This window comes from Temnothorax nylanderi, unplaced genomic scaffold, assembly GCF_030848795.1.
Source record: "Temnothorax nylanderi isolate EJ_2023f unplaced genomic scaffold, tnyl_v1.0 TNYL_tig0116_pilon, whole genome shotgun sequence".
Classification (NCBI taxonomy): Eukaryota; Metazoa; Arthropoda; class Insecta; order Hymenoptera; family Formicidae; genus Temnothorax; species Temnothorax nylanderi.
In genome coordinates, this window is record NW_027249178.1 from 817 (window position 1) to 26,419 (window position 25,603).

The following is a 25,603-nucleotide window of genomic DNA, read 5'->3' on the forward strand; positions in this document are numbered from 1 at the left end:
TAGATGGAGTGACGGTTAAAATAGCGAGTGATCTGTTGGTTTTTCCTCTCTTCAAGGCTGCCAATTCATCGATCTTTTTACCGCGTCGAGGCATCGAGATAAACTTAATCTTCAGGATTTTAACGGGGAGAGAATTATATCCCAGCGATTAACGTCCGAAACTTTCATGACAAACTTCTATGACAGTTTAACGAAAATTTTAATTCTTGCTATACACAGGCAGTGAAATAAGCTTAATCCTCTAAACCTAATTTTTGAGGTGTATTATGGCATTTTGATTGATATCCGATTAATACGTTGATAATATTATAACAATAACAAATTTTAGCTTATATACGCGCGCGCGTCAATTTTCTTCATACTGACTAATCTTTAATTTATTGATACTTGACTATTGTTATCAATATTAATTTTATTGGTAACTTGATAGTAAACTTTTGTACTTTTATAATTTAAAAAAATTTCATGTTTTTTATATTGTATGTAAAAATGTATTTTCTAAACTTTTTATATATTTTTCAAAAATATCTTCATATATCTAACTTCTAACTCTTTCTTCTGTCCTGTATTTCTGTATTTCTAAAAATATGCTTTAGCTCCGCATGCGTAAAACGCGTTGGCCGCAGTTCAATCGTCATTCCTATTTACGTTTAGACGAATTGGCACTCAAACTGACAACCTCGCGTTACAGTATTACTGATGTACCAGGCTTTCAGTGTCATTTAATCTGGCTGTAAACCGGAAACCACATCGGCATTCTCATTATTCATTCTCTGAAGATTAATTTTGCTCTCTCGACGTTAAATTCTGTTCCGTGAATTTTGACATTTTCTCTATGAATATATCCGGCTTTTTTCAGATCCCCAGATTTATCGAATATACTCGACTTATAATATTTATACGAAATAAAAACTTTCCCTCTTGACCTAAATGTTCAAAATTTTAAATCACGTGCACGCAATTCGCAAACAATAAATCTCTTAAAATACAAATTATATCTCGCTAAATATAAATTATTTACAACAGAAAGAACAAATAAATTTCATGAAAAATCTAGCCGTAAATTAAATGTATATGCAGAAATAAGGATATAATTCACAAAAATAAAATTAATTGTGAATCTGATAGTGGACAATTAATAGTACAGAATTATCAAAATTGTTCGCAGTTTTCGAGTTCTGTTACGCGAAAATAATTTATTTTAAAATTATGTAATCTGACATTTTACAACGACATCTCTCACAGAAACAAAACGTAAATTGTCGAGCGAGAAACACGCTCACATCAATTGAATCGTCGACGACATGTGTCGATATTTTTCAAATTTTAATTTCTAGCCTTCTAGAGAGAGAGAAGGGATCTATTGACACATTGACGTGCGGAGCGCGAATGTGTGTCTGTCGATCTTTCAAAACTTTATTTGCTTCCACGTTCTCTCAGATGCCAGGCGTGGAGGACAAAGAAATCAATTCGCCACTCGAGAGGTTAACTCAAAGCCGCTATATATGTATATCGAATAGATCGAGTAGAAAATATTACAAGGAGAATTATGACAATCGCGATTAGAGATAAAGAACATAACATTTAAGACATAAAAATAGATGGTGGAATATGTTTTAATTAAAAAGCAAATGAACATGTTATTTCTAATAAAATACAAAATTAGAAATCTTGAATAATGTTCAATTGAAAAATGAAATAAAAATTTCAAACATTCAACAAGTAAAACGAAAGAGAAAAACAACATTATTTTTTATCAAGCTTATATGTGCAAATTCTATAGTAATTAATTTTTGACACAGAAAATATGTGATAAAAATAAATTAATAATAAATTAATTAATAAAGTTAATAAATATATCAATAAAATTTTATGAATATTCAAAATAAAAGAAATATTTGCGAGATTATTTATGAGAAGATAATTTTATTCATTTCAGAATATTTAACATCATGAAATGAAAAATTGAGAATCATTATAATCCTTTTCTATTTTTCTTTCTATCATCTTCTCCTAAATATTTCAATTTTGTATCCGTTTTCGGTAACAAAATTTACCGTTAATTTCTTCAGTTATTCTATTTTTAATGACAAAAGCAACACTGATACTTCATTGTGTATGTGTACACACACTCATATACACAGCGCGTAATTGCTAATGGGCTAGCTAGAGCTAGAGTCATCTCTATGAATATTACAGTATGTAAATCCAGGCCTCTCTTGAACTTGTTCTACTGTCAACTTCTCCTTACCCTGACCCCCTCTCGGTTGCCTTACCATCCGCGTTTCTATCGCCCAGAGGAGGCCGAACATCCTCAAAGCCCATGGTTATTAATATTTAACGCTTAATAAGGAAATATCTCCCTCTAGAGTTGCCGTGAAACTTGAGATATCATCTCTCGGCAAGGAAACGGGGCCTAATTTGCCCATCAACTAAGAAAGTTAAAATTATAGGGTCTTGCATTGCGAAATCTCATGACACTTTAACATCTCTATATGTAAAAGTTAATAATCACATACATAAAAATTTTTAAATAATAAATTTCTATATATAATAAAACATTCACACACACACACACACACACACACACACACACCACACACACACACACACACACACACACACACACACACACACACACACACACACACACACACACACACACACACACACACACACACGCACACACACACACACACACACGCACACACATATATATATACGTGTAAGATGTATAGTATTGTAGATAATTATTTCTCAAATTATAAATTTTGTTATTCTTAGAATTCTAAAAATATATCTTTTATAAAAAAGTTCTTTTATATATATTTTAGAGAAAAACTTCTTTATTATTATATAAAATTGTAACATTAATCCGTGCGTCATTCAGAATTATGAATGTAGAATAAGAGGCAAATATTTTTCTCACAATTTTCAAATTAAATTCTCGTCAGAGGCAAGTTTAATGCGAGGAGCCCGAAAATTTCATAAGTTCGCGTAATGAAAAAGTGGTACATATAAGCTGCATCTTGAAAAACCCACATTAAAATAGATTACGTACATTTGTATTCCTACTTTATATTCGAAATTTCAACTACTTTCAACATAAGTATTCTACATCTGTTGTACGCATTATACACATTTGTGTGTGTATCATTATTAAAATTTCAAAAAGTACCGCCGTGACGTAAATATCTTTACTAACAGAAACGAGATGTAAATTCGCCTCCGTGCTGTTTGCAAAATTAAATGAGTCACTACTCTTTCTTTTCTCTTCGAGCCAATGCGGTGTCTTAATCATCTCGAGGCGTGTATATAGAGAATATAAAAACTCAATCTTCACGGGAACAACATTAGTTATCAATCACCACGTATTTATTAATCGCAGAAAATATTTTAATATGTACATATTATAAGAAAAGAAAAAAAATTATCTAGCGTATTTGTTTTTTCCTGATTTTTTATTTTATTAATGATATATATTGGAAACAATTTAGTTTCGCCGTGACAGCATCGCCAAGATATGGCCGTAACTAGGATCATGTGATTACGATAAATCGAGCAACCGAAATTGCAGCAATTACCCGGGGAATCTCCTGCAGTTTCGCTCAAGTTTTGTCTTTCCGATACCGTGGGAGGAAGTTTCTCGCGAGGAAAGTTGTGCTGATAGGTCGATGTCTACGTCAATTTTGGCTATAAATATTAATGAACTGTCGGCAGTTGGAAACTGTCGCCTTCCGAATTTTGAGCGAAAATTTGATAGATTACCTAATTAGTCGTAGATCATTAACTTTGCGGCGAAGTTAAGTTGTTGTGATAGACGTTGTCATGTATTTATAATAGGGTGAGATTCAAAAGATGTATCTAAATTTCTTGCTTATTTCTATGCATGTCTGTGAAAAATACTAATGTACCAAATATTAATCCAAGTCAGTGAAAATATTTCAGAAATAGTTAAAAGGATACAAAAATATAACAAGTTTATATTAAATATTAAATACCAATTAATCAACTGAAAAATCACACTAATTTGTTAGATTAAAATAAAAATTAATCGAAAGGTATTAAATTAGATTGATAATCTACTTTAATCGAAATCAGCATTAACGCATCGATAAAAGCGAGATTAATGAGAAAGTCGTGATTATTTTTTAAGTAAATATATCAGTAACAGAGTGTCATATTTATGTATTTTGAACCGTCAATACTCGATTCGTCAGTCCGTCGCTATAAAGAAGTTGGAGGACCCTAAATTATATACATGTGTAATCACATGAATATAAAACGTGGCGGTTCCAAGAAAACGATGGAGAAATCGTTGATGAGACGTTTTTGTGGTCGTTAATAACATAGTCAGATATATGTACAGATAATACACTCGCGGCCAAAAGAGGCACACATAACGGCCAGTACGATTGTAATTTCGATGTTCGCCATCACGATTGGTAACTGGGGAACGAAAGAAAAGTTTCTGTTAAAAAAAATCCGCCATTATGTCTGCACTGGATTTATTACCTTATTTCTTACTCCTTGTAACATTGCGATAATTAACCGGTATTTTTATCATTATCAGATGCACAAAAAGAATAATTAAAAATAATGATAATTGAGACATCATTTAATTTCTATTTTATCTTATGAATTTATATATATATATATATATATATATATATAATTCAACGTTTTATTTATACATTTATTTTAATTAAATTACCTAGTATTCCAAAACATATTTACGACATTGTTTACCAGATTTACCTATGTGAATATTTTCTCATTATAATTAATCCAATTAAATTGTAATATTTCGTTTAATTAGTTTATTTCAAAGCATGACATTTTTCTCTTTATAATAATTTTTATAACTCATACTCTGTTGTAATTATTTCCGTATTTTAAATCGATCTTAAAAAAAAATTAGCTTATTTTTTAATCAAATAACATTTCTTCTTTTAAAAACAGATAATGCACATTATCGAACGAACAATGAACGATCAAATTTACAAAGTACAAAAAAGACTTTCACGAACAACGTAAGCGTTATAGAGAGATTTGCTTTAAAGTACAAAAATACGAAATTACATCGCCACTTAAAATGGGTGTAATTTAATATTATTATGGAAAGTGATTGTGATAACTGGAAGACTCTTGGATAACAGTGGACAGACACGATTGGATTGGAAATGATGAAAGTGATATTCTCGTGTACAATATAAAGCTTTAACTCTCGTCTTAGAAACGAGATACTTAAATCGCCATCGTAGCGCCATGATCCAGAAACGTTATAAAAAATCGGCAAACTTGTCGATGGATATTGATAGATGAACATTTAATATGATATTGCGATTTTCGATCTGGGATGGAAGTCAGTGAGCCTCCGGATGAGGAGGTCTACCCAATACTCAATCTTTCTTCGAGCCTCGAGAGTGTTCCCCTTTATCCAAACAATCTGAGTGTTATCGTCGAATCAAGAAACATCACTCTAATTGCCCTTAAGGGCGTCATAATGATCAGCATCATCGTCACCGCTCTGTTAGGCAATGCTCTGGTGATCGCCAGTGTCCAAAGACACCGGAAGTTACGAGTGCCCACCAATCGCTACGTGGTCTCCTTAGCGATGGCGGATCTCCTCGTGGCGGTGTGCGCCATGACGTTCAATGCTTCCGTCGAGCTTTCCGGGGGTAAATGGCTGCTAGGAAGTATCATGTGCGACGTGTGGAACTCGATGGACGTTTACTTCAGCACCGCCAGTATTCTCCATCTTTGTTGTATCAGCGTCGACAGGTATTACGCGATAGTAAGACCGCTGGAATACCCGGCCATTATGAGAACTGTGACAGTTACTGCCATGTTGAGTAGTGCTTGGACACTGCCGGCTCTGATTAGCTTTATACCTATCTTCATGGGCTGGTACACCACACAGCAACACCTGGACTTCCGTCGGAAGAATCCACAGGTAGATTAGCCAACACCGCTTCGATTAAAAAATTTATATGGATTCAAAAATTAAACAATTTAGGAATTAGTTTTTTCAATTTAAGGACGCAAGAATTAACCGAGATTTTTAAAAGATTTGATTTGTTTGATTTGATAAAATCTTCTCTTTGCTCGAGTCTTTGCTAATATAATAATCATCATTACAATTTACTAGTTTATGTAATTACACAGTTCATTAATCTCATCTCGATATCCCGACACCATATTTTCCATCATTTCTTTTCTTATGATCTGCTATTTATGATTAATTCTTTTTTCAAGTCATTAATCCAGATAATCGTAAAATTACTTTTCTACTGAAAACTATACTAAACTAAACATAGAATCTTTCATGAATATAATATTTAATATTTAATATTTTAGTAATATTTTCAATAAAAGACAAACAAGGTGATGAAAGAATTTATTTCTCAAGAGTCTTAAATCAATATTTAAAAGTAGTGATTGTACCTATTACAAAACTTTTGCAAGATTAAAAATACTGTACGTATACGCTACCAAAATTTCTATATAGAAAATGTCCCGTGGATTTAACACGTTTTGGAATTATAAACTTTAATCCATATTACTTCCTTCATCAAAAATAGCGCGGACACCAGTTCTGTGTTTACCGTCACAAAATTTGAAATAAAATTTTGGTATCACTCAATCTCTCAAAGCAAATCAATACATTGTTTCAGGACTCTCTTTCTGAAGGCTTCGCTTATCGAAGCGTTTAGTTTTCTACCTACTATCATTCACTCTTTCATAGATTATATCAAAAACGATTTTTCATTTCGATATTCTTGTAACTCCTATTGTCCTCCTATGTCGTGTTGTTACTTTATTTGTCATTTCCCCGATCCAATTGTTTGCGGACTATGCTCAATCAATACTTGTAACACTGTCTTTTATATCTAGAAGAGAGATAATTCACAATCAGATAGATAAATATCCATAAAAAATAATCAATATTTCTCGAAAAATTTTTTACTTGGAATATATTTTGCTTTCGTTGCAACAGTACGTTTGTTTACAACGTAAATATTTTATTATGTACATTTTAAATAAAAAATAATGTTAAATTATTTATAAAAAAGAAAAGGACAAAAAACTTACAAGAAAAATGCTAATAATTATTTGAATAATAAATAAAATTATTGGAATAGCAACAAAATAATAATAAAAGCATGTAATTTTTTGTCGGGAAATATAAAGTGTTATCTTCCGCAATAATATTAATTTTGATGTGTAATTGCATCGTTGATATCTCGACTATGTGAATTTGTTGCGTTTAGCAGAGATACAAATTGCGATATTATAAACGATATTATAAACGATGTAATTTATATCTATATACTATTACGTTCACGTCAGTCTTGTGTGAGCTATCGATTTTTAATCGACGGAGCACTGTCGGAAAACTGCCAGCGATAAGACTCATTTATCACGAGCAACGTTTTTCTTAACCATCGCAGTTACTTACAACGTTCTAATTCCCTCGTAGTAATTACTGGTTTCGAATTTAATTGATCTTCAACCATAGAATCAAATTAATCGCTGTATTTAATAAAATAAATTAATTTCTCATATTTTTACAACTGAGCTATATTAATACTGTCCTCATAACAACGGCGACATAAATTAAGTACCGCGATTAATATCTTACTCATAATAATTAATATTTCCTTAACAGCTATCAATGTAGGTGGTTTACAATGTTATACCCCTTATCAACCTAGGATTTAATGGATTTCCAGATGTGGCATCAAATTAATTTCAGCATTTATCTTTCCTTCAATTAATATTTTTTTAATGATTTAGCTCTTAATCTCCGTCGTTACGGAAAGACTATAATACTTCAGTTTGTATCAATCCTTTAATTACAGCGAGATTATAATTTCATATCGTAATTTGTATCTCGCTAATACCACGTTGGCTTTTCAAAGTCAATTAGATACAAAAGCCAATAATTGTGTTTAAAATATGTATAAAACGGATGCTAGTTTCATCTGTAATTAATCGTGTAATTAGCGCAAATTACCTCATGTTACCTTGGCAAAAAGCAATTTGTTAGCGTTGGCGTTGCCAACGTTGTAATAAATCAGCTATGACGCCATATTCTTTAATGATGAGAGAAGGACAAAAAATTGAGGACTTTTAAAAGAAAAAGGAACGAAGGAGAAAAACTATAAAGATTATATTCTCTTCACACTACAAATCCAAGTGTGTTATTTTAACTGCGAAGCTCTTCTTATACATTTCTTGCCGTTTTAAATCACGTCATTTAACATGGTTGAACGTATTAACTTTTAATTTAATACGATTAAACATGTTAATTTAACACGCAACAAAACATATATGTAAAACGAGTTTCAGGCAAATGTGTCATTTTTAAACGTTTATACGTGTAGAAATAACACACTTGGACTTATACAGTGAAATTTCAGTATAAATATTATACCTTTGAATTTTTGATACTTTAATAGCTTATTTTAGACTTTTTAATATCACAGTTTCGACGATCCTACAATTTTACTCAGAGACAACTATTATTAAAGCGGCTATTAAAAGAACGATAAAATAATGACGGTTTATCCATCCTCTCGATTCATTTAATCCTACATTCATGAATATCGTATGTCGAATCTCCCGCTTTTCCATTTTTTAACAGGTTTCAAAAACCATTCTTCCTGGTCTATTTAGGTCATTTTAAGTGATGTAGTACCGTATAAAACCGTATGTAATTCATAAAGTCGAATTGCAAATTTATGCAAAATATTCTGAAATTTCTCTACACTTTAAGATTATTTAGAAGTTTCTCACATATATTACTTTGTAAAACTCGTTCTCGATGGTTTATAATTTGTGAGTGGGCGAGGGAACACATTCATGATTATCCTACGCGTTTCGTGCGACTGAAGCGTTTCCGGCTTCTGCGATCTCCAGATTTGCATGTTCGTGGTGAACCTCCCGTACGCGGTGATCAGTTCCTGCGTGTCCTTCTGGATCCCGGGTGTCGTGATGATCATTATGTACTGCAAGATCTACAAAGAGGCGATCAGACAGAGAGCGGCCCTCAGTAGAGCGTCCAGCAGCACGGTATTGAATAACGTCCATGTGCGTCGCTCCTCCAGCGGCTCCAGACATCACTCTAGGACGTCGCATCAGCTGCTGTTGCATCCGAGCGACGCCAGCGATTACGGAAGACCGCCCTCTTACAGAGCTTCAGCGGCGGAGCTCAACGTCGAGAACGGTGAGTGCAAGAACGGACCAGACGAGTAAAAACTTGAAGCAAAATAAATTAAAACACAAGAGAGTTAAAATAAAATAGCAAAGAAAATAAAATGAGATAAAAAGTAAATTAAGTATAAGATAAAATCATAAAAATACTAAACAATGGCGAAGAAAACCTTGCGAATTTTTGGGAGGAGTGAGAGGGGGAGGCACGTCCTCCTGTATCAAGTGCACGAAAAGCATCGAAGCGGGAATGGTGTCCCTCAATTATCGGTGAAATTGAGCGGTGGCGAATTCAATTGCGTTTCCCTTCCATCAGTCGTCTCTCGTCAAAAGGCCTTAATGCATGTTCCAGCCGACGTGCACAAAGCGAAGATTATTACTTTCGCCCGCGGCCACTCGCCTTTTTCTCGCTACGCTTGATACGTCGAAACCAACCGTGTAATCATCGATCCGAGGAGAAATTTCGCTCGGATTTCGTAGCAAATGACACGCAGCGCAAAAATGCACGGCGGAACGTTCATTACGTCGGCCATTTTAACGACACAAAGAGCATTAATAAAATTCTCCCGACAAGTGAGTTATACCTTTTCAGTGCACACATTTCATTATAACAGTAATAAATTCTTATCATTTTTCATGCGTGCAGGACAGCTTAAAGGTTCAATAATAAAAATTACCCGTCGCATTTAAAATTTTTAATATCCTTCCTCTCTTTGATCAAAACTTTTAGTTTTAATTACGATTAGACAGATAATATTACAAGAAGTATTTATATGTATTATATGTGCTTGCGATTATTTTATGTTAATATTTAAAAAAACAAAATGTAAAGAATTTAAAAATTATCGCTCTTAAAATTGTTCAGAATATATTTAAAACGTATAAAAAGTGTGAAAAAATAAAACGTTGTTATTAAATAATTCATTTTTAGCTTTATCGGAAGAATAAATCACTATAATATTTAAACGCACCTTGATCCGCGTGTGACCCTTATAGCCTCTTCTAATCTATATTTTTATCGGAAGACTTTCATGAATACAACTGTGTTGTAAAAAATCGAGGCTGCGAAGAAATAATAATGTTGGAATGCCTTTATATTGAAATTTTGTAATGAATAAGGTAATTGCGCGCTACACGCGATTAACGAGAAATTCATTTTTGCATTGAATCGACGATTAAAAGCATCGTTTTATAACGAAACTAAATTTAACGATAACCTTTCCAAAGTACGCGCGAGTCGGAAAACGTTTCATTAAGTTTTTTAAATCGTAAATAGCTGAAAATCTCGGTAAGCTGCAAGCAATTTTACAATTGTTACGATCTGATTTCGCAACATGCTGAAAATACCCTCGTATACAGTACCTACTTGGTGTCTTTTAGAATGAGAAATTCTTAATAATGACAGCTGGCTTTCAATCACAGACTCCCCGACAAATCCGTAGTCAATTTATCTTTAATGAAAATTCCGTGGAAAGCCAGTATAATCCGCAGATTTTGTTCCGCGAATATATATCCCGCACGAAATAACGTATCGATTGAAGCTGTCATTATGATATAAACGCTAAACGATAAACGGGCATCCGTCGCATTAGAAAGCGATTATATCTATAAATGCGTTTAGCGTCGACGCGAATTAAATATTTATATCATTATACACATTATCAATGTCGTCTCGATATTGTGATCGACGCGATTTTGCAATGACGCCGATGGAGTACTCCATTCGAAATGCGCGTCGGCGTCGCGGCGGATTTTGCGGATATTATTTTCCCCGCTTCGAGAGATAAAGAGTGGCGAGACGCTTCTGCAAAAAAGGAAGATAAAAATTCCAGCACACTTCCCGTGGCGCTTTATCTGATGGCGGATAGAAAAAAAAGGGGCGAGTAATTCTCGTCCCTGCGGATTTTTTTGCAGGTACACTTCGCGCGTTTCGCACGCCCGCGAAGCAAGAATCGCGGTGGATTGCTTTTAATAAAAATGCATTTTTTGCTAGACGCTGAGATGAATCGATCGGTTTCGCGTTCCCTTTAATATCACGGTGCGATGTTACATCTCTAGCAGTTCTCTCACTATCCTCGAACTGACGGCGCGGTATTTGAAAGCTCGTGAGATTTCTCTCTCTCTCTCTGTCTCTGTCTTCCCCATCACTTTCCACTTTCTCACTATCGCTCACTTACAAGCCGGCGTCCCATCGCTTCGCACATGAAAATAACGTCAGGAAGTCATGTTTCTAATTTTGACGTGTAATCCGCGGAGTAGCATAGTCTTTGCTCGTCGTTCGCGAGCCAAGAGAGAGTAAACACGTCTAGTAATAGATCATATAATCTAGTAATAGATCATCCAGCAATGCATCATGCATTATATTTTACACGGCGCGAGGGCGTCGATAACGTCGTACAACGTGTAGAATAACTGCGTATGATATGTATTCTTCGTGTTTGTGTGTGTAATATAAATCTGATTACAAATAATAAAATAAAATTACCTAATGATACAGAATAAAATTGCACGTAACATTATACTAAATAATGCCGATTTCGTACAAATGAAATGTCGATAATAGCATCAAATTCATTATCTCTCTATATTAACTAATGTAATAATTGATACGAATACGAAATTATTTACGCAGATAACAATAAATAATAACAAGAATATAATAATCGAACAAATAAAAATTTAGTTTCTTTGTTAAATATACTTGCATTTCTTTGCTGGGTTTGTTAAAATTATTTTTAAAACTGGTTATTTTTGTCAATATTAAATTAAATAAATTTCACTATTTAATATTCTTTTTAAAAATGTAAAGTTTAAATAGGATACCAAAATCGCAACTATAATTGTCGACATTTTCGTGCAAATAGCTTTTAGCGTGTTACTCGATTTTAAATAAAAATATTCGTTATATGCAATAAAAACTTTCAAATACTTTTTTTTCAATATAAAAATGAATAAAGGCTTAAATATCTGCAGTATACAAATGGATCAAAATACATTGCGATATCAAGAGAGAAATATTTCAAAACATATTGCACGATTTTGTCACAGAATTTTCGTTATTCAACAGTCTTTCTTCTTTTTTTATCTCTCTCTCTCGCCCTCCCTCCCTTCTTCCCCCTCTCTCTCTTTCTCGTTTGTAAAAGCGGCTAAAACTGACGTTGTTTTTGCAAAATTTATAAAATATAATCTATCAAAAACATTTGACACCTGTGGCAGTCACAATCGATACTTTATGTATCATTTCGCAGGAAAAATATTATTTTGCTAGCAAGTTACGGAAACGCGCGTATCAATTACTGGATTATGATATCTTCTCTACGGAGGAATATTACGGCCATACAGCTGTCAGCTTACAGGCAATCTGGTTACGGCAAATTGCAATTAATGTATACGTAGATATAACGCGTGTACACGCCGCGAATGCGAATCACGATAGACATTGTTTCGAGCCACAAATCGAGATGATTCCAGCCATGTCGCCATCTATAAACGCTATAGAGATTACGTCCTGATTAGAATAATACATATTATGACAAATATATGTATACATGTGCGTTCTCAAATTTAAAATAAAAAAATTACTTTTAAACCTTCTTATAATTTCAAGTAAATCCTATTTTAAGACACACATCAAATATATTTTTATTTCATCAGATTCAATTTCTTGAAATTTTATTAGTTTTGTTATTATTTGTTATATTTAATGTAGTAAGATTTTTATTGCTGTATATATTTATTGTTATTTTCAGCAGGTTCGACTTATTGTAAGATTTCATAAAAATAAATTGATGTTGCGTTGGATCTCTCTCTCTCTCTCTCTCTCTCTCTCTCTCTCTCTCTCTCTCTCTCTCTCTCTCTCTCTCTCTCTCTCTCTCCTCTCTCTCTCTCTCTCTCTCTCTCTCTTTTATCTTACAATTCCAATCTGAAGTTCAGTTACAAAGGTATATAACGTTAAAAATTACAAATTCGATCAAACTTCATCTCGTTTCGCCACTTTTAACATTCAACTTTAGGTATCCTCGCTACCAACCCCATTAAAAGTTCGTTGGAGCGAAGTTCCACGCGAATAAAAGCGCTGGTGATAGTTTTTAAAGCCCTCAGAGGTTGACGAATTCAGAATTACTAAATCTCATTAAGGGCCATAATTGTAATGCAAAGTGCCTTCATTCACACAATCGAACAACAGTCCCCGTTCTATTTTCGCGCGACTGGTCAGATTAATAGATATGTGATTAATATATTTCGAATAGACGTACGAATACAGATAGACAGAAGTGCGGGAGATTCCTCTGCAAATCCTCGTGACTGTAACGTAAACTATCACCCCTTCTTCTTCTGTCTGCAGTTTACCTATCTGTTCCCCTGGAAGGGTTGCCCCCCCCTCTCTCTCTCTCTCTTTCTCTTTCCAATTCGGTTTCCTCTCACCTCCGCAACGCATTCACCAGATATTGAGCGAACAAGTCGCGGGCGAGAGGGTGCTACCCCGGACGGGAGGGTGTTCCCGTTGGAGCTGGCTGACTGGCTGGCTGCTGCAGTCGCGTTCACTGACCTACCTCAGCCTGCTGCTGGGTCGAGAGATCGAGTCTGCCCTTCTCGCAATGCCGCGTTACTCGCTAGTCTAGTTTCATTCCGATTCATTCATAGGATCGAACCTTTCGCGAACGACTTCGCAAATTAAAGACTGGAAATAAGTAGAAATAAATAATCAGTGCGTTCCATCCATCCGATACTAAATCATCAAGCATATAGAAATGTCCTAGGTTTCTTATTTTAATCAGGGTGAGGAAGGCTTATTAAAAGGGTCTTTCAATTTCCCTGAAAATTGAAAAGTTTCTATCTTGAAAATTTTTGATCCGATTTTTTTCTTTAACTGACTCAAATAAAGTCCATTCTTACCCTAATCTATAATAGAAATTATAAAAGTCTCGACATTTTTATTTAGGAAAAATCAATTCCGTTTTTTCCCCGGACCTCAGTTTATAAAAAATTTTCCGTTTATTGATTGCTCCAAAACGATAAAGTGTTAATATATAAATAAGAGAATTAAATATGATATTAAACTTATTAGAATTATTTAACAAAAAAACTTTTAACAGTTTATATTTTACATAATAAAAACTTACAAAATCATGCTATATTATTCTATAAAATTATACAAACTTGCTTCGACATTCTCGTTGAAACAAAATTGATACCAAATCTCGAATTTCTAGTTAAAAGCGAATATTCATAATGGTTTTTTCGGCCATTTTCATGGAATAAATAAAATAAATCTTAATCAACTTCCAACAAGATCAGAAAAATGGTGCTCTCTAAGTTAGATAGTGCGTAGGAGGTAATCGTATCCAACCCCCGATATTTCGCGCGTACCTCTTTGACGAAGGGTCCACCAATTTTTTGTTGGGTACCTAATATATCAACGGTCTTGATAGTTATAGCATAAGAGGACGATGAAAGAAAATCGATCAATATCAGTGACAGAAGCGATCTACTTACACATCTATTTTTTCGAAACACACAATACATCGATCTCTACAGGCTTATATTTTTACTTAATGATAAAATCGAGGTAATTACAAAGATAATCAACAACAAATTTTAGTGATGTCATATCCTACGTCAGGACCTACTTCCGTAAATAAGTGATATTTAATAACAGATATTAATTTTGCTAATTAACAGAAATACTTCCAATACTTGAATGTTTAAATTTTCAATTAATACCTGAATATCTCACGTGTATTTCTTATCAATTTCTGAAAAGAAAACACAAAATAAAGGGAGGCGAGCCGAACTTACCTCGGGAGATTAGACGCTTTTTTATCCCGAAGAATTGTCGTATGAGGTAATACACCCGGGCTTTGCCGGATTATGGTATCTCGTTCCGCAAAATGAACAGTGCTGGATCAGCTGCCGCTTTGTACGATTCATCATTCCGGACGTTCGCGAGAGGGGTTCCGATCTTTTCCATTTTCTATTTTACGACTTGCGCGAAGGTACGCCATAATGTGTGTCTATCGATGATAAAAGCGTGGCGGCTAAATGAAAAGCTTATTGGCAGGCGAATCGACCGTGAAGTATCGACAGCTTAACGTGATTGTGTCTACGTGAACTTCAATTTTATGGGAGGAGTCTAGAACAACATTGGCGAAAATTGCTTTTTATCGATGACGGCCAATTTATATCAATCTTATCAAAATTAAAAATCTACTTTACATACTTTGTATATATTTGTTTTTAACTTATCAAAATATTCCATAAAAATTTTCGCCATTATCCATCGAACTCATTAAGTTATTACAATTCCATCAAAAGATTTATTTTTGATTGTCTCACAAAATTGTCTCACAAAAATTGTCTCACAAAATTGTCTCACAAAAATTGTCTCACAAAATTATTAAATTACAAAATTGTTATTTTATTCAATCCAAGTGATATCTACCTCGAAAAAACCTAAATAACAAGTGGTATCTATTTAAAAAAAAATACGTGAAATTATTTAATACTGCGCCAATTACAAAGAGAGAATATATATATATACCTTAACAAAATTATTTTATATCACGAAATTGCGTTACCAAACTCAATCCAAGTGATATATACCTTAACAAAATTATATCACAAAATTGTTTTACCTAACTCAACCTAAGTGATATGTTATTTCAAAAAAATATATGAAATCTTTAAATTACGCCAACTACAAAGAGAATATATATATTGCTTTGAAAAATAATTGTAGTGCAACTACTCTTAAAAAATAAAACAAAATTGTGTTACCTAACTCAACCCAAGTGGTATGTATCTTTGTATTCCTGAGGATCTTTCTATCAACCCAAGTGGTAGTAGTTTTAATTCTCCTTGATAAAATTATAATATTACAAAGAATCATTTAATCATTTTAATCACAAAGAATTAAAGAGGTAACATTATAAAATAAAAATATTTAATTAAAATAAAATAAATAAATTTTTCTTGTAAAAAACTTGGCGCTGCTTTTTTAAGATTAATCTAGACAAACTTGCATAGGTGCATAAGCATATGCATAAAGAGATGGATTGGTCTATTTCCTTTTGCACATATATATGAACCAATCAATTTCTTACGCTTATGTTTATGCGCGATGCAAATTTGTCTGGATAGACTTTAAAAAAGCAGCGCCAAGTTTTTTACAAGAAAAATTTATTTATTTTATTTTAATTAAATATTTTTATTTTATAATGTTACCTCTTTAATTCTTTGTGATTAAAATGATTAAATGATTCTTTGTAATATTATAATTTTATCAAGGAGAATTAAAACTACTACCACTTGGGTTGATAGAAAGATCCTCAGGAATACAAAGATACATACCACTTGGGTTGAGTTAGGTAACACAATTTTGTTTTATTTTTTAAGAGTAGTTGCACTACAATTATTTTTCAAAGCAATATATATATTCTCTTTGTAGTTGGCGTAATTTAAAGATTTCATATATTTTTTTGAAATAACATATCACTTAGGTTGAGTTAGGTAAAACAATTTTGTGATATAATTTTGTTAAGGTATATATCACTTGGATTGAGTTTGGTAACGCAATTTCGTGATATAAAAATAATTTTGTTAAGGTATATATATATATTCTCTCTTTGTAATTGGCGCAGTATTAAATAATTTCACGTATTTTTTTTTAAATAGATACCACTTGTTATTTAGGTTTTTCGAGGTAGATATCACTTGGATTGAATAAAATAACAATTTTGTAATTTAATAATTTTGTGAGACAATTTTTGTGAGACAATTTTGTGAGACAATTTTTGTGAGACAATTTTGTGAGACAATTTTTGTGAGACAATTTTGTGAGATAATTTTTCGATTGAATTTACAAAATACATTGCGTGTACTTGGCACTTTTTTTTACCTTTTTTGAAAAAGGTAATTTTGTACTGATATCACCTATTTTGTAGTGTTAAGCAAGGATCTGCAAAACATTTTTATTTTTTATTTTTTAATTATTCACAAAATTAGCAATAACAACAAATACATAAAAATTAATAATATTTAAGTAAAAGTAAATTATACATTTCTCACAAAAATTGAAGGAACACTAAATTTATCTTGAAAAATAGGCAAAACTCGAGCAGCGGTAACTTTGTTAAAAATGAATAAAATTTAAATTTCAAGCTTAAAACCTCTACTTTCGAAAGGTTACTATTATTCGTCCAATTTTTATTATGTCTAGACATAATTTTAATTCAGCGGATTTTTATTATGTCATGACATAATTTTAATTCTGCCGCTAGGGAATTTTTAAGTCCATTCTTATGAATCAAGCTTGAATTTGATGTCTAGGTGTCCCAGGTTGCCGATAACGAGGTCCACATAGTGCGCTCCAGTTTTCGGTGTCCAGGTGTATTAATACCTTGAATTCGATGTCCACGTGTTCCAGGTTGCCGATGACGGGTTCCAGATAGTGCGCTCCATAGTTTTCGGTGTCCAGGTGTAATAATACGTTGAATTCGATGTCTAGGTGTCCCACGTTGCCGATGACGAGGTCCACATAGTGCGCTCCGTAGTTTTCGGTGTCTACGTGTATTAATACCTTGAATTCGATATCTACGTGTCCTACATTCAGATTTAAAGTTATTAATACACCTAGACACCAAAAACTACAAAGCGGACTATGTGAACCTCGTCATCGGCAACCTGGGACACGTAGACATCGAATTCGAGGTATTATTACACCTAGACACCGAAAACTACGGAGCGCGCTATCTGGACCTCGTCATCAGCAACCTGGGACACCTAGACATCAATTTCAAGGTATTAATACACGTAGACACCGAAAACTACGGAGCGCACTATGTGGACCTCGTCATCGGCAACCTGGGACACCTAGACATCGAATTCAAGGTATTAATACACGTAGACACCGAAAACTACGGAGCTCACTATCTAGACATCGTCATCGGCAACCTGGGACACGTAGACATCGAATTCAACGTATTATTACACCTGGACACCGAAAACTATGAAGCGCACTATCTGGACCTCGTCATCGGCAACCTAGGATACCTAGACATCGAATTCAAGCTTGATTTATAAGAATCGACTTAAAAATTCCCTAGCGGCACTTTCTGCCAAGCGTAGGGTTCCTTCTTTTCCGGCAGCGGTGGTAATACGATGTAAGGATACGAAATCTCTCCAGATAAACATGAAGCAATTGACTCAATATGTATTATATATATATACCTAATTTACCTAAATAGAAATCTTCCTCCTGACCGATAAGTCTATCGACCTAATTTAATTTACCTACTAGATCGATCGAAATACGCGCGCAATATCGAAACTGGCGATACCTGCGCCGCCAGTGTCGAAAAAGTGAAAGCGACATTTCTCTGTTATCTGTTTGTTACATGTATGTTATAATGAATTGAGAGCGTTGACGTAGACGTATCTTAATAAAAAATTTTCATATTTGGACTTTGCGTCACAATATCTCCGCTCGTAGGGCACGTAGCGGAAAATATTATAGGAGATACCCCCCCAAAGTCGACCCCAAGCTATCGATCAAGCCTACTTAGAACTTGATCCGTTTACTCGTTATCGAGATCTCAACATCTTGGGTACTCGCAACCCGTCGCGTCGCGTAAAAGAGTCACGGTCGGTCTCGCTCCGCGTGTACTTGGCACGAGACACTACCGTGTCTCTTGTTATTACAATTCCATCAAGAGATTTATTTTTGATTTTTTCCATTAAGAGATTTATTATTTTCGTGAAGAATTATTTAGCATTAAAGTCTTATTTTATTTTTAGTATTTGACTAATATTATCAATTTCATTAAAAGAATCTTTTTTAAAAATCTTTCTTTTTCTTTTTATAAGATTCTTCATTCTTCTTTCAAAAACATTAGGAATAATTCAGAAACTGCCAAGAGCATGCTACGTATCATAAGTGATTTATGGCTCTTTTTTTCTGTTATATCACATTTAGGAGTTGGATTGATGTTGATTTATGATTCTGATTATTTGTTATTTATTTTCGTTTGTTTTTCGTGACACGGATTTCACGAGATTATTTTGTAACATATTGTTTATATGTATATGTGTACGTGCAAATATCTGATTACACGCGCATGTAACATTTTTAACATTCTTTGTATTCTTAAATCAACTAGCATAAATTTAATTCTCAATCGCGACATCGGATTAGTTTTATTATTCAATAACATCACTTATATTTTCGCGAAGGCTCTTCAAAATCGTCCAATCGAATCGAATCGATATATAGAACGATGACCTGATTCGCACCGTAGGCCCGCGCACCGCCTTCTCGTACACCTCGCGACCTAATTTTGCGAAAGGCCTTTCAGAGACGTCGACATTTAGCTAAGTACATATCATTCCCGCGTGCGTATGTGTGACGCGGTTCTACGTCTATATATACGTGCAACCGCGTCAGGGATGCATCATTAAAGCGGTTAGATGGAATGAAGGCGTAGGCCGATTTCCGAGGATGGTGCATTTCAGCTAACGTTGCACGTTGCACGCCTATTAACCCCCTGAGCGATATCACGGGGTCAAATCTCGATGCGAGTTCGATTGAGCACGCGTTAAACTTCATTCCTCTCCTGAAGAGGAGACTATCACGTCTTGCCATTACAGATACTATAAGTGGTTGAACTAGATATTACTGTAGCACGCGCAAAAATGTATACAATAATATAATAATATTGCAGAGAAAATAATAATAAAATTCATATAATATATATTTATGTAACAATTTATATAATAATAGAGAGAATATATATATAACTAAAAGAAAATTATTTTTTTTGCTGAAAATTGAAAATAAGAATCACAACAATTTTCCGCATTATATATAATTTTACTGTTACTGTAAACTTATATTTTTCAAAATATAATAAAATAAAATAAAATAAAACTTATATCTTATATAGCTTCTAGAAAGGATCTAGAAGTGAATTTGGCTCCCAATACTCTTTCTACAGTTATTTTATTTTTCTTTCTAGCAGAACAGTCTTTTCCACAGAGGACAATAATGTCTGGCTGTTGTGAGAGAGAATAATGCGCACAGCTCCGTCGAAACATTCCATGGAGATCTATATCGTGTGTCGTGTGTCTCTGTGGCGGCAACTCGATATGCAACATCTGTATCAATCTCATCTCCTCGCGAATCACGTTCCCAATAATAGACACGACCGGCAAGAAGAAACAATTCGTTTCAGTTAGTATGGACGACAGAAGTACATATCATAGAAGAAGGAAATGGAATTATTAGCGATAATCGAGAAGTATTATGTCTGTATGCATAATTAAGGAATTAACTTTGAAAATTTAGGTTTCTTCCTGTCACCTTAGTAACTTTAATATGTACGATCTTTTCTTAAATGTTTTTTAAATTTAAATGAACGTTTTTAAAATAATTTTGCAATTAATGACTTTGATACTAAAAAGTTATTATAGATATCGCTAAAAATTTACTGGGACATTATAATTCATCAAAAAATTATAAATAAACTAATATGTTGTGAAAATTATTTATCCATTTTACTTTGCCTATTAGTTTTAGAAGAAAAAGATTGTTGATATTAAAATTTATATTATTATTATTATTATTATTTTATCCATACATTTTTTTACTAACGTTAATATAATTTTTTTTATAATAAAATTTTTTATTGAGTGTATTTCATCCGTTACAATCAAGTTTTATCGCATCTGACATTCGGTCTCGTGGTCGCTATCTCGAGGGGTAAACCTCGACACGACACGGATGACGTGTCAAATTTGCGGTACCGTTTGTTCATTGGTCCGTACAATGAGAAACGCGACAATAATACCAAGTAGCCACCCATCTCAAATTCAAGATGACCAAATCGCTCAATACCTATATTACAAGCATTCTTACTACAATATATATAAGTATTATAAGTAACTTATAAAATTATAACTAGAGAAATTCTGTTACGTATAATTATTATTATACAATTTTTCAATTGAGAAAAAATAAATTCCAGGAGTCTGGAAGGGTCAGTTTGGAACTGACCTGTTGTACATTTAATAGCCAGTCCATCTGCCTGTCCGTCTGTCAGTTAGTAAAAAATAAAACCAATGTAATTCCTAAAGCCGACGAGAGTCGGCGTATTGTGGATGAAAATGGAGCGACGAGAGAGTAGAGAATCTTCATAAAGTTCAGTAAAAACATCTCCTTGTTGCCGGTGGGATTTTGTCGGACAATTCTCACGGTGATGGAATTTTATCATCATAATTATATAAGTCCATCATTATGTGATTATAACCCGGCTCGGAGTTCGCGCGTGGAAAAATGCGACGTTTAACGGGATATTGTGTCAAAGAACGTAATTTGAGCGGGTCCATTTTTCAACCCGTTATTGATTATGCTTTAATTGAGTCATTATTATCCGTTCGTTATCGTGTCGTTTGTAACAAGACTGCATTTATTATAGCATATGTAATACACACAGCGTAGTGCACAGAGAGGAGAGAAGACGGAGAGAAGTAATTAAAAACAATTATATTTGGAAAATCTATAATAGAAATACTTCAAATGTTATTATAATAAATTATAATATATTTTTATATAATTTGTTGAAACTATCACACACATATAGGATATATTAGATAATGATGAAAATTAATACCTTGTAGTTTCTCAAAAATTACAGAAATATTATAATTTACTGAATAAAGAAAGTATTATCAAAAATTTTCAATTGTAATGCGCCAAAAATTTTAATTATAATTTTTATACAATTTTAATTATATAATTATGATTTACTTTCATTAACGAATATAAGGAAATATCATAATTGATTAAGAGCACATATACATAATATATATGTAATATATAAATTATAAATATACGAATAAAAAATAAATAATAAGACTTCTGTAAATTTTACACAAGTAGTATAATTATTATCAGATATTTTACTCTCTAAAAATACAGAATATATATAAACAAATTCACATACACCGTTTCATTTTTCTTCTGTAAAATTCTCATTGGCTGAAGAGATTGTGATAGCATATCATTGTTCTTCGCTGATATATCCACTTACCGATCCGCTTTAAAGAGATGGAAAAGAAAATTAGGCCACAAAAGCGTTAAAGATATTTCCCCGGAGACACCAAGTAACGAGCGACATATTAAGACGCAGCTTTAGCTTGCAAGATGCGATGCGAAATAGGGTCGCGATTGTCTTGCATCTCCGACTGTGCCGTGCGCGCGTGATGCACATACATATGGTGATTAGTAACAAAGAAAACATCGAATACGTGTGTGATACATGTATCATAATTTTCAAACATCTTGCGAAGAATGAGACTTGTAAGATTTTTTTTACTTAAAATTTGAATATTCAGTAATTAGAGAAGGTATATGTGTTTTTACGAAATGCTGTATACAGTAATTAATAAAACACAAAACAAGATAAATAATTTTCTAAAGTTATACAATAAGGCTAAAATAAATACACATTTTAAGAGTATATATATTATATAAATCCAAATTTTTTCTATTAAGAAAATTAATTAATTCTGAAATAGATGTTATATGTGTATTTTAATAGATATTATATGTGTATTGTACATATACATAAAATTCTCATTTTTAGTGATCATCTTAAAATTATTTTCTAATATACCTATGTCAAATTATCATAACATATACGCGCTAATATTCTACATATAAAAAAGTTCACGATCCAAAAGACATTTTTTCTCGCTTATGTAATTTTACATTTAATCTTTAATAAATTGATATAACTTACCACCGAAGATTGATTCTAAAATTCGCCGGCAAAGCACTTGCATTTACTCGCTGAAACCATCCTGTATAATGTACAGCGGCGCTTCTTATATCTTGATAGACGAGCGCATTGATTGCACGAAAGCGCTGAGCATCGACCAACCAACCTAAATCTGCCTCAGTACGTCCGAGCACGCGAACCCTTCAGCCTTCTGTCCGGACAGACACCCTTCCTTCCCGTATTATCTAAACAACAACCACTTCGTCTCCCCACTTCTCGGATATAACCCCAAGTGAATTCGCTCTGTCTGCGGTTTTCGAGGTCCCGCTGCACATCCGGAAGAGAGTGCTCAGAGATTCAGGATTTCTAACTTGCAAACTGACGAAACTTTTAAGCCTTTACTATCGAGCTATCAAAGGCTCGAGCTAATAATTTTTTTCTTAGAAATACTTGCCATGATTTTGTTTCAATTACGCTTAGCAGTGGGATTAAACAAACTTGTGAAGAATAAGAAATATACATATAAATATATAAAATATACCAGACTATTACGCATTTATAATTATTTTGCAAAAGTAGTTATATGTTTATGTCGAATGTTTCAATTAAATTCTCTAAAAAATACGACTTACTAAATTTTCAAGTGACAAATGTGTCTATACTCTGTCTAACGAAAGATCATGGTTGATCAAACATAAATAACGATAGGACACAGAGCCGTAACAAGGTGTTCGCGTAAAATTATTTTTATTTTTAATAGATATATTGTCCAACACTATATATTAAAAATAAAAATAATTTAACGCGAACACCTTGTTGCGGCTCTGTGTCCTATCGTTATTTATGTTTGATCAACCATGATCTCTCTCGTTGGACGGAGTATACGTATGTACCATTTTCTATAGGTACGCATAAAAAATTCTTACCTACTCATGGAGAGCTTTTTCACGTCGAGAGAAACTTTCTCGCGGAACACACTGACAGACGAGATTAAATGGCTAGTGCGTGTTAATTGCTTGTGGAAAAATTTTCGTGTATGATGATGTTCGCTCGTAGTGCGATTATCGCAGTTGTGCGCTACGATAACAACGCTCGATGGTACGTTGTGCAAGGTAATTATATCAGAAATTGGGTAGGCCGGCTTTTAATGGCTTTTGCAGGAAAGCTCTCGGGAGAACCTCGAGAAAAAAATATGATAATATGAGAGGTACAGGAAGAGAGAGAGAGAGAGAGAGAGAGAGAGAGAGAGAGAGAGAGAGAGAGAGAGAGAGAGAGAGAGAGAGAGAGAGAGAGAGAGAGAGAGAGAGAGAGAGAGAGAAAGACCCAAGCAGCAAAGCAGGTCGAAAATTACGTAGTTTAAACCTACAAAATGCCTTCAAAGTTCAGTGACTTTAAAATTATACATTAGGTTATAAATGACCAAACTTTGATCAAAGATGTGTCTTCAAAGTCGATTCAACTTATAAGTTAAAATTAGAGTCCTGTTTGAAGGAAATGTGACCTGGTTGTATTACTTAATTTCAATCTCAAAGGCGATATGACTTTCATTGGTCAGAATTACCTAATTTTTACCATATATAAGTCCTATATGTTTGACTTGACTAATAGAGAATATTTTAGGCGCGAAATAGACTTCGCATTTCTCTATATATCGATCCAGCGATCTCGACTTTAAAGTCAATCTAACTTATAAATAGGGAAATCGGACTTATTAGTCAAAATGCCTTATTGATCGACAAGATGACCTCAAAGTCAACGACTTTGAAGTAAAAATGCCCCGATCAAGGAAATCTGCCCTCAAAGTTTGGTATTTGGTTTTCACAGTAGGGAAATTCGACCTACAGGTCGAAATTCAGACGAAAACGTTAAATTGGCCATTATTATGAGAACTAGTATGTCCGCCATGATACCCCAAAACGCTTTCTAAAATTAGGCATTATAAAATAAATTATATTATATCTCTCGGAGTGACTAAGAATTGAAAAAAATCTATTTCACGATACTTTTCACGTAGGTGCGAGATTAAAATATTTTTATTGTGCTAAATGCAAAACTTATTATTGCTAAATAATTAACGATTAATTAATAATTACTTAAATTATTTATTTTCGACATCGCGTTGCTTTTAACGAAGTAAAATAAAATTCTGTACAGAAAATTTTCTTTCGCACTTATATTTTTGTCACATGTCACACGATATTCAGTTTCCAAACCGACGTAGTGGTGGACTCTGTTAATATTTTATTCTGAGTTTCCATGGGTGGTTGGAACCATATGCTATGACTGTAGCATAGACATCCGTCTTGGTAGAACTAATATGGAATATATATTTTTTCATGATGTGCAGCGCTGCCATCTACTAGATGTCTCAAAGACAAAGGTTAGGTCGAAGAGAGGGCACAAATTGGTCAAAATTACCAAAATATTACCGATATTCGACCTTCTGCTAGGTCCATTTCACCAAATCAGACTATGACTTATAAGGCGAAATGCCTTGCATTACCTAATTTCAACCGTAAAATTACTTCAACTTTATTCCCCACTTACCTTCTTTCGACGTCGATTCGACGTAAGTTGGGCTTGGTCGAACAGACTTTTGAACCTATCAGAAG

The 25,603-nt window shown here is 33.4% G+C and overlaps 1 protein-coding gene across 1 annotated transcript in view; it reads left to right on the forward strand.

Annotated features, from left to right (window-relative positions):
• Positions 1 to 1,095: 1,095 nt before the first annotated feature.
• LOC139776337 (octopamine receptor beta-1R-like) overlaps positions 1,096 to 25,603 on the forward strand; it is a 37,275-nt gene continuing 12,767 nt past the window's right edge. Inside the window, exons 1-3 of the mRNA XM_071712909.1 lie at positions 1,096 to 1,484; positions 4,963 to 5,956; positions 8,926 to 9,232. Of these exons, the coding sequence (XP_071569010.1) occupies positions 5,360 to 5,956; positions 8,926 to 9,232 (904 nt within the window). The 5' untranslated portion in view covers positions 1,096 to 1,484; positions 4,963 to 5,359. The remainder of the gene's footprint in view (positions 1,485 to 4,962; positions 5,957 to 8,925; positions 9,233 to 25,603) is intronic.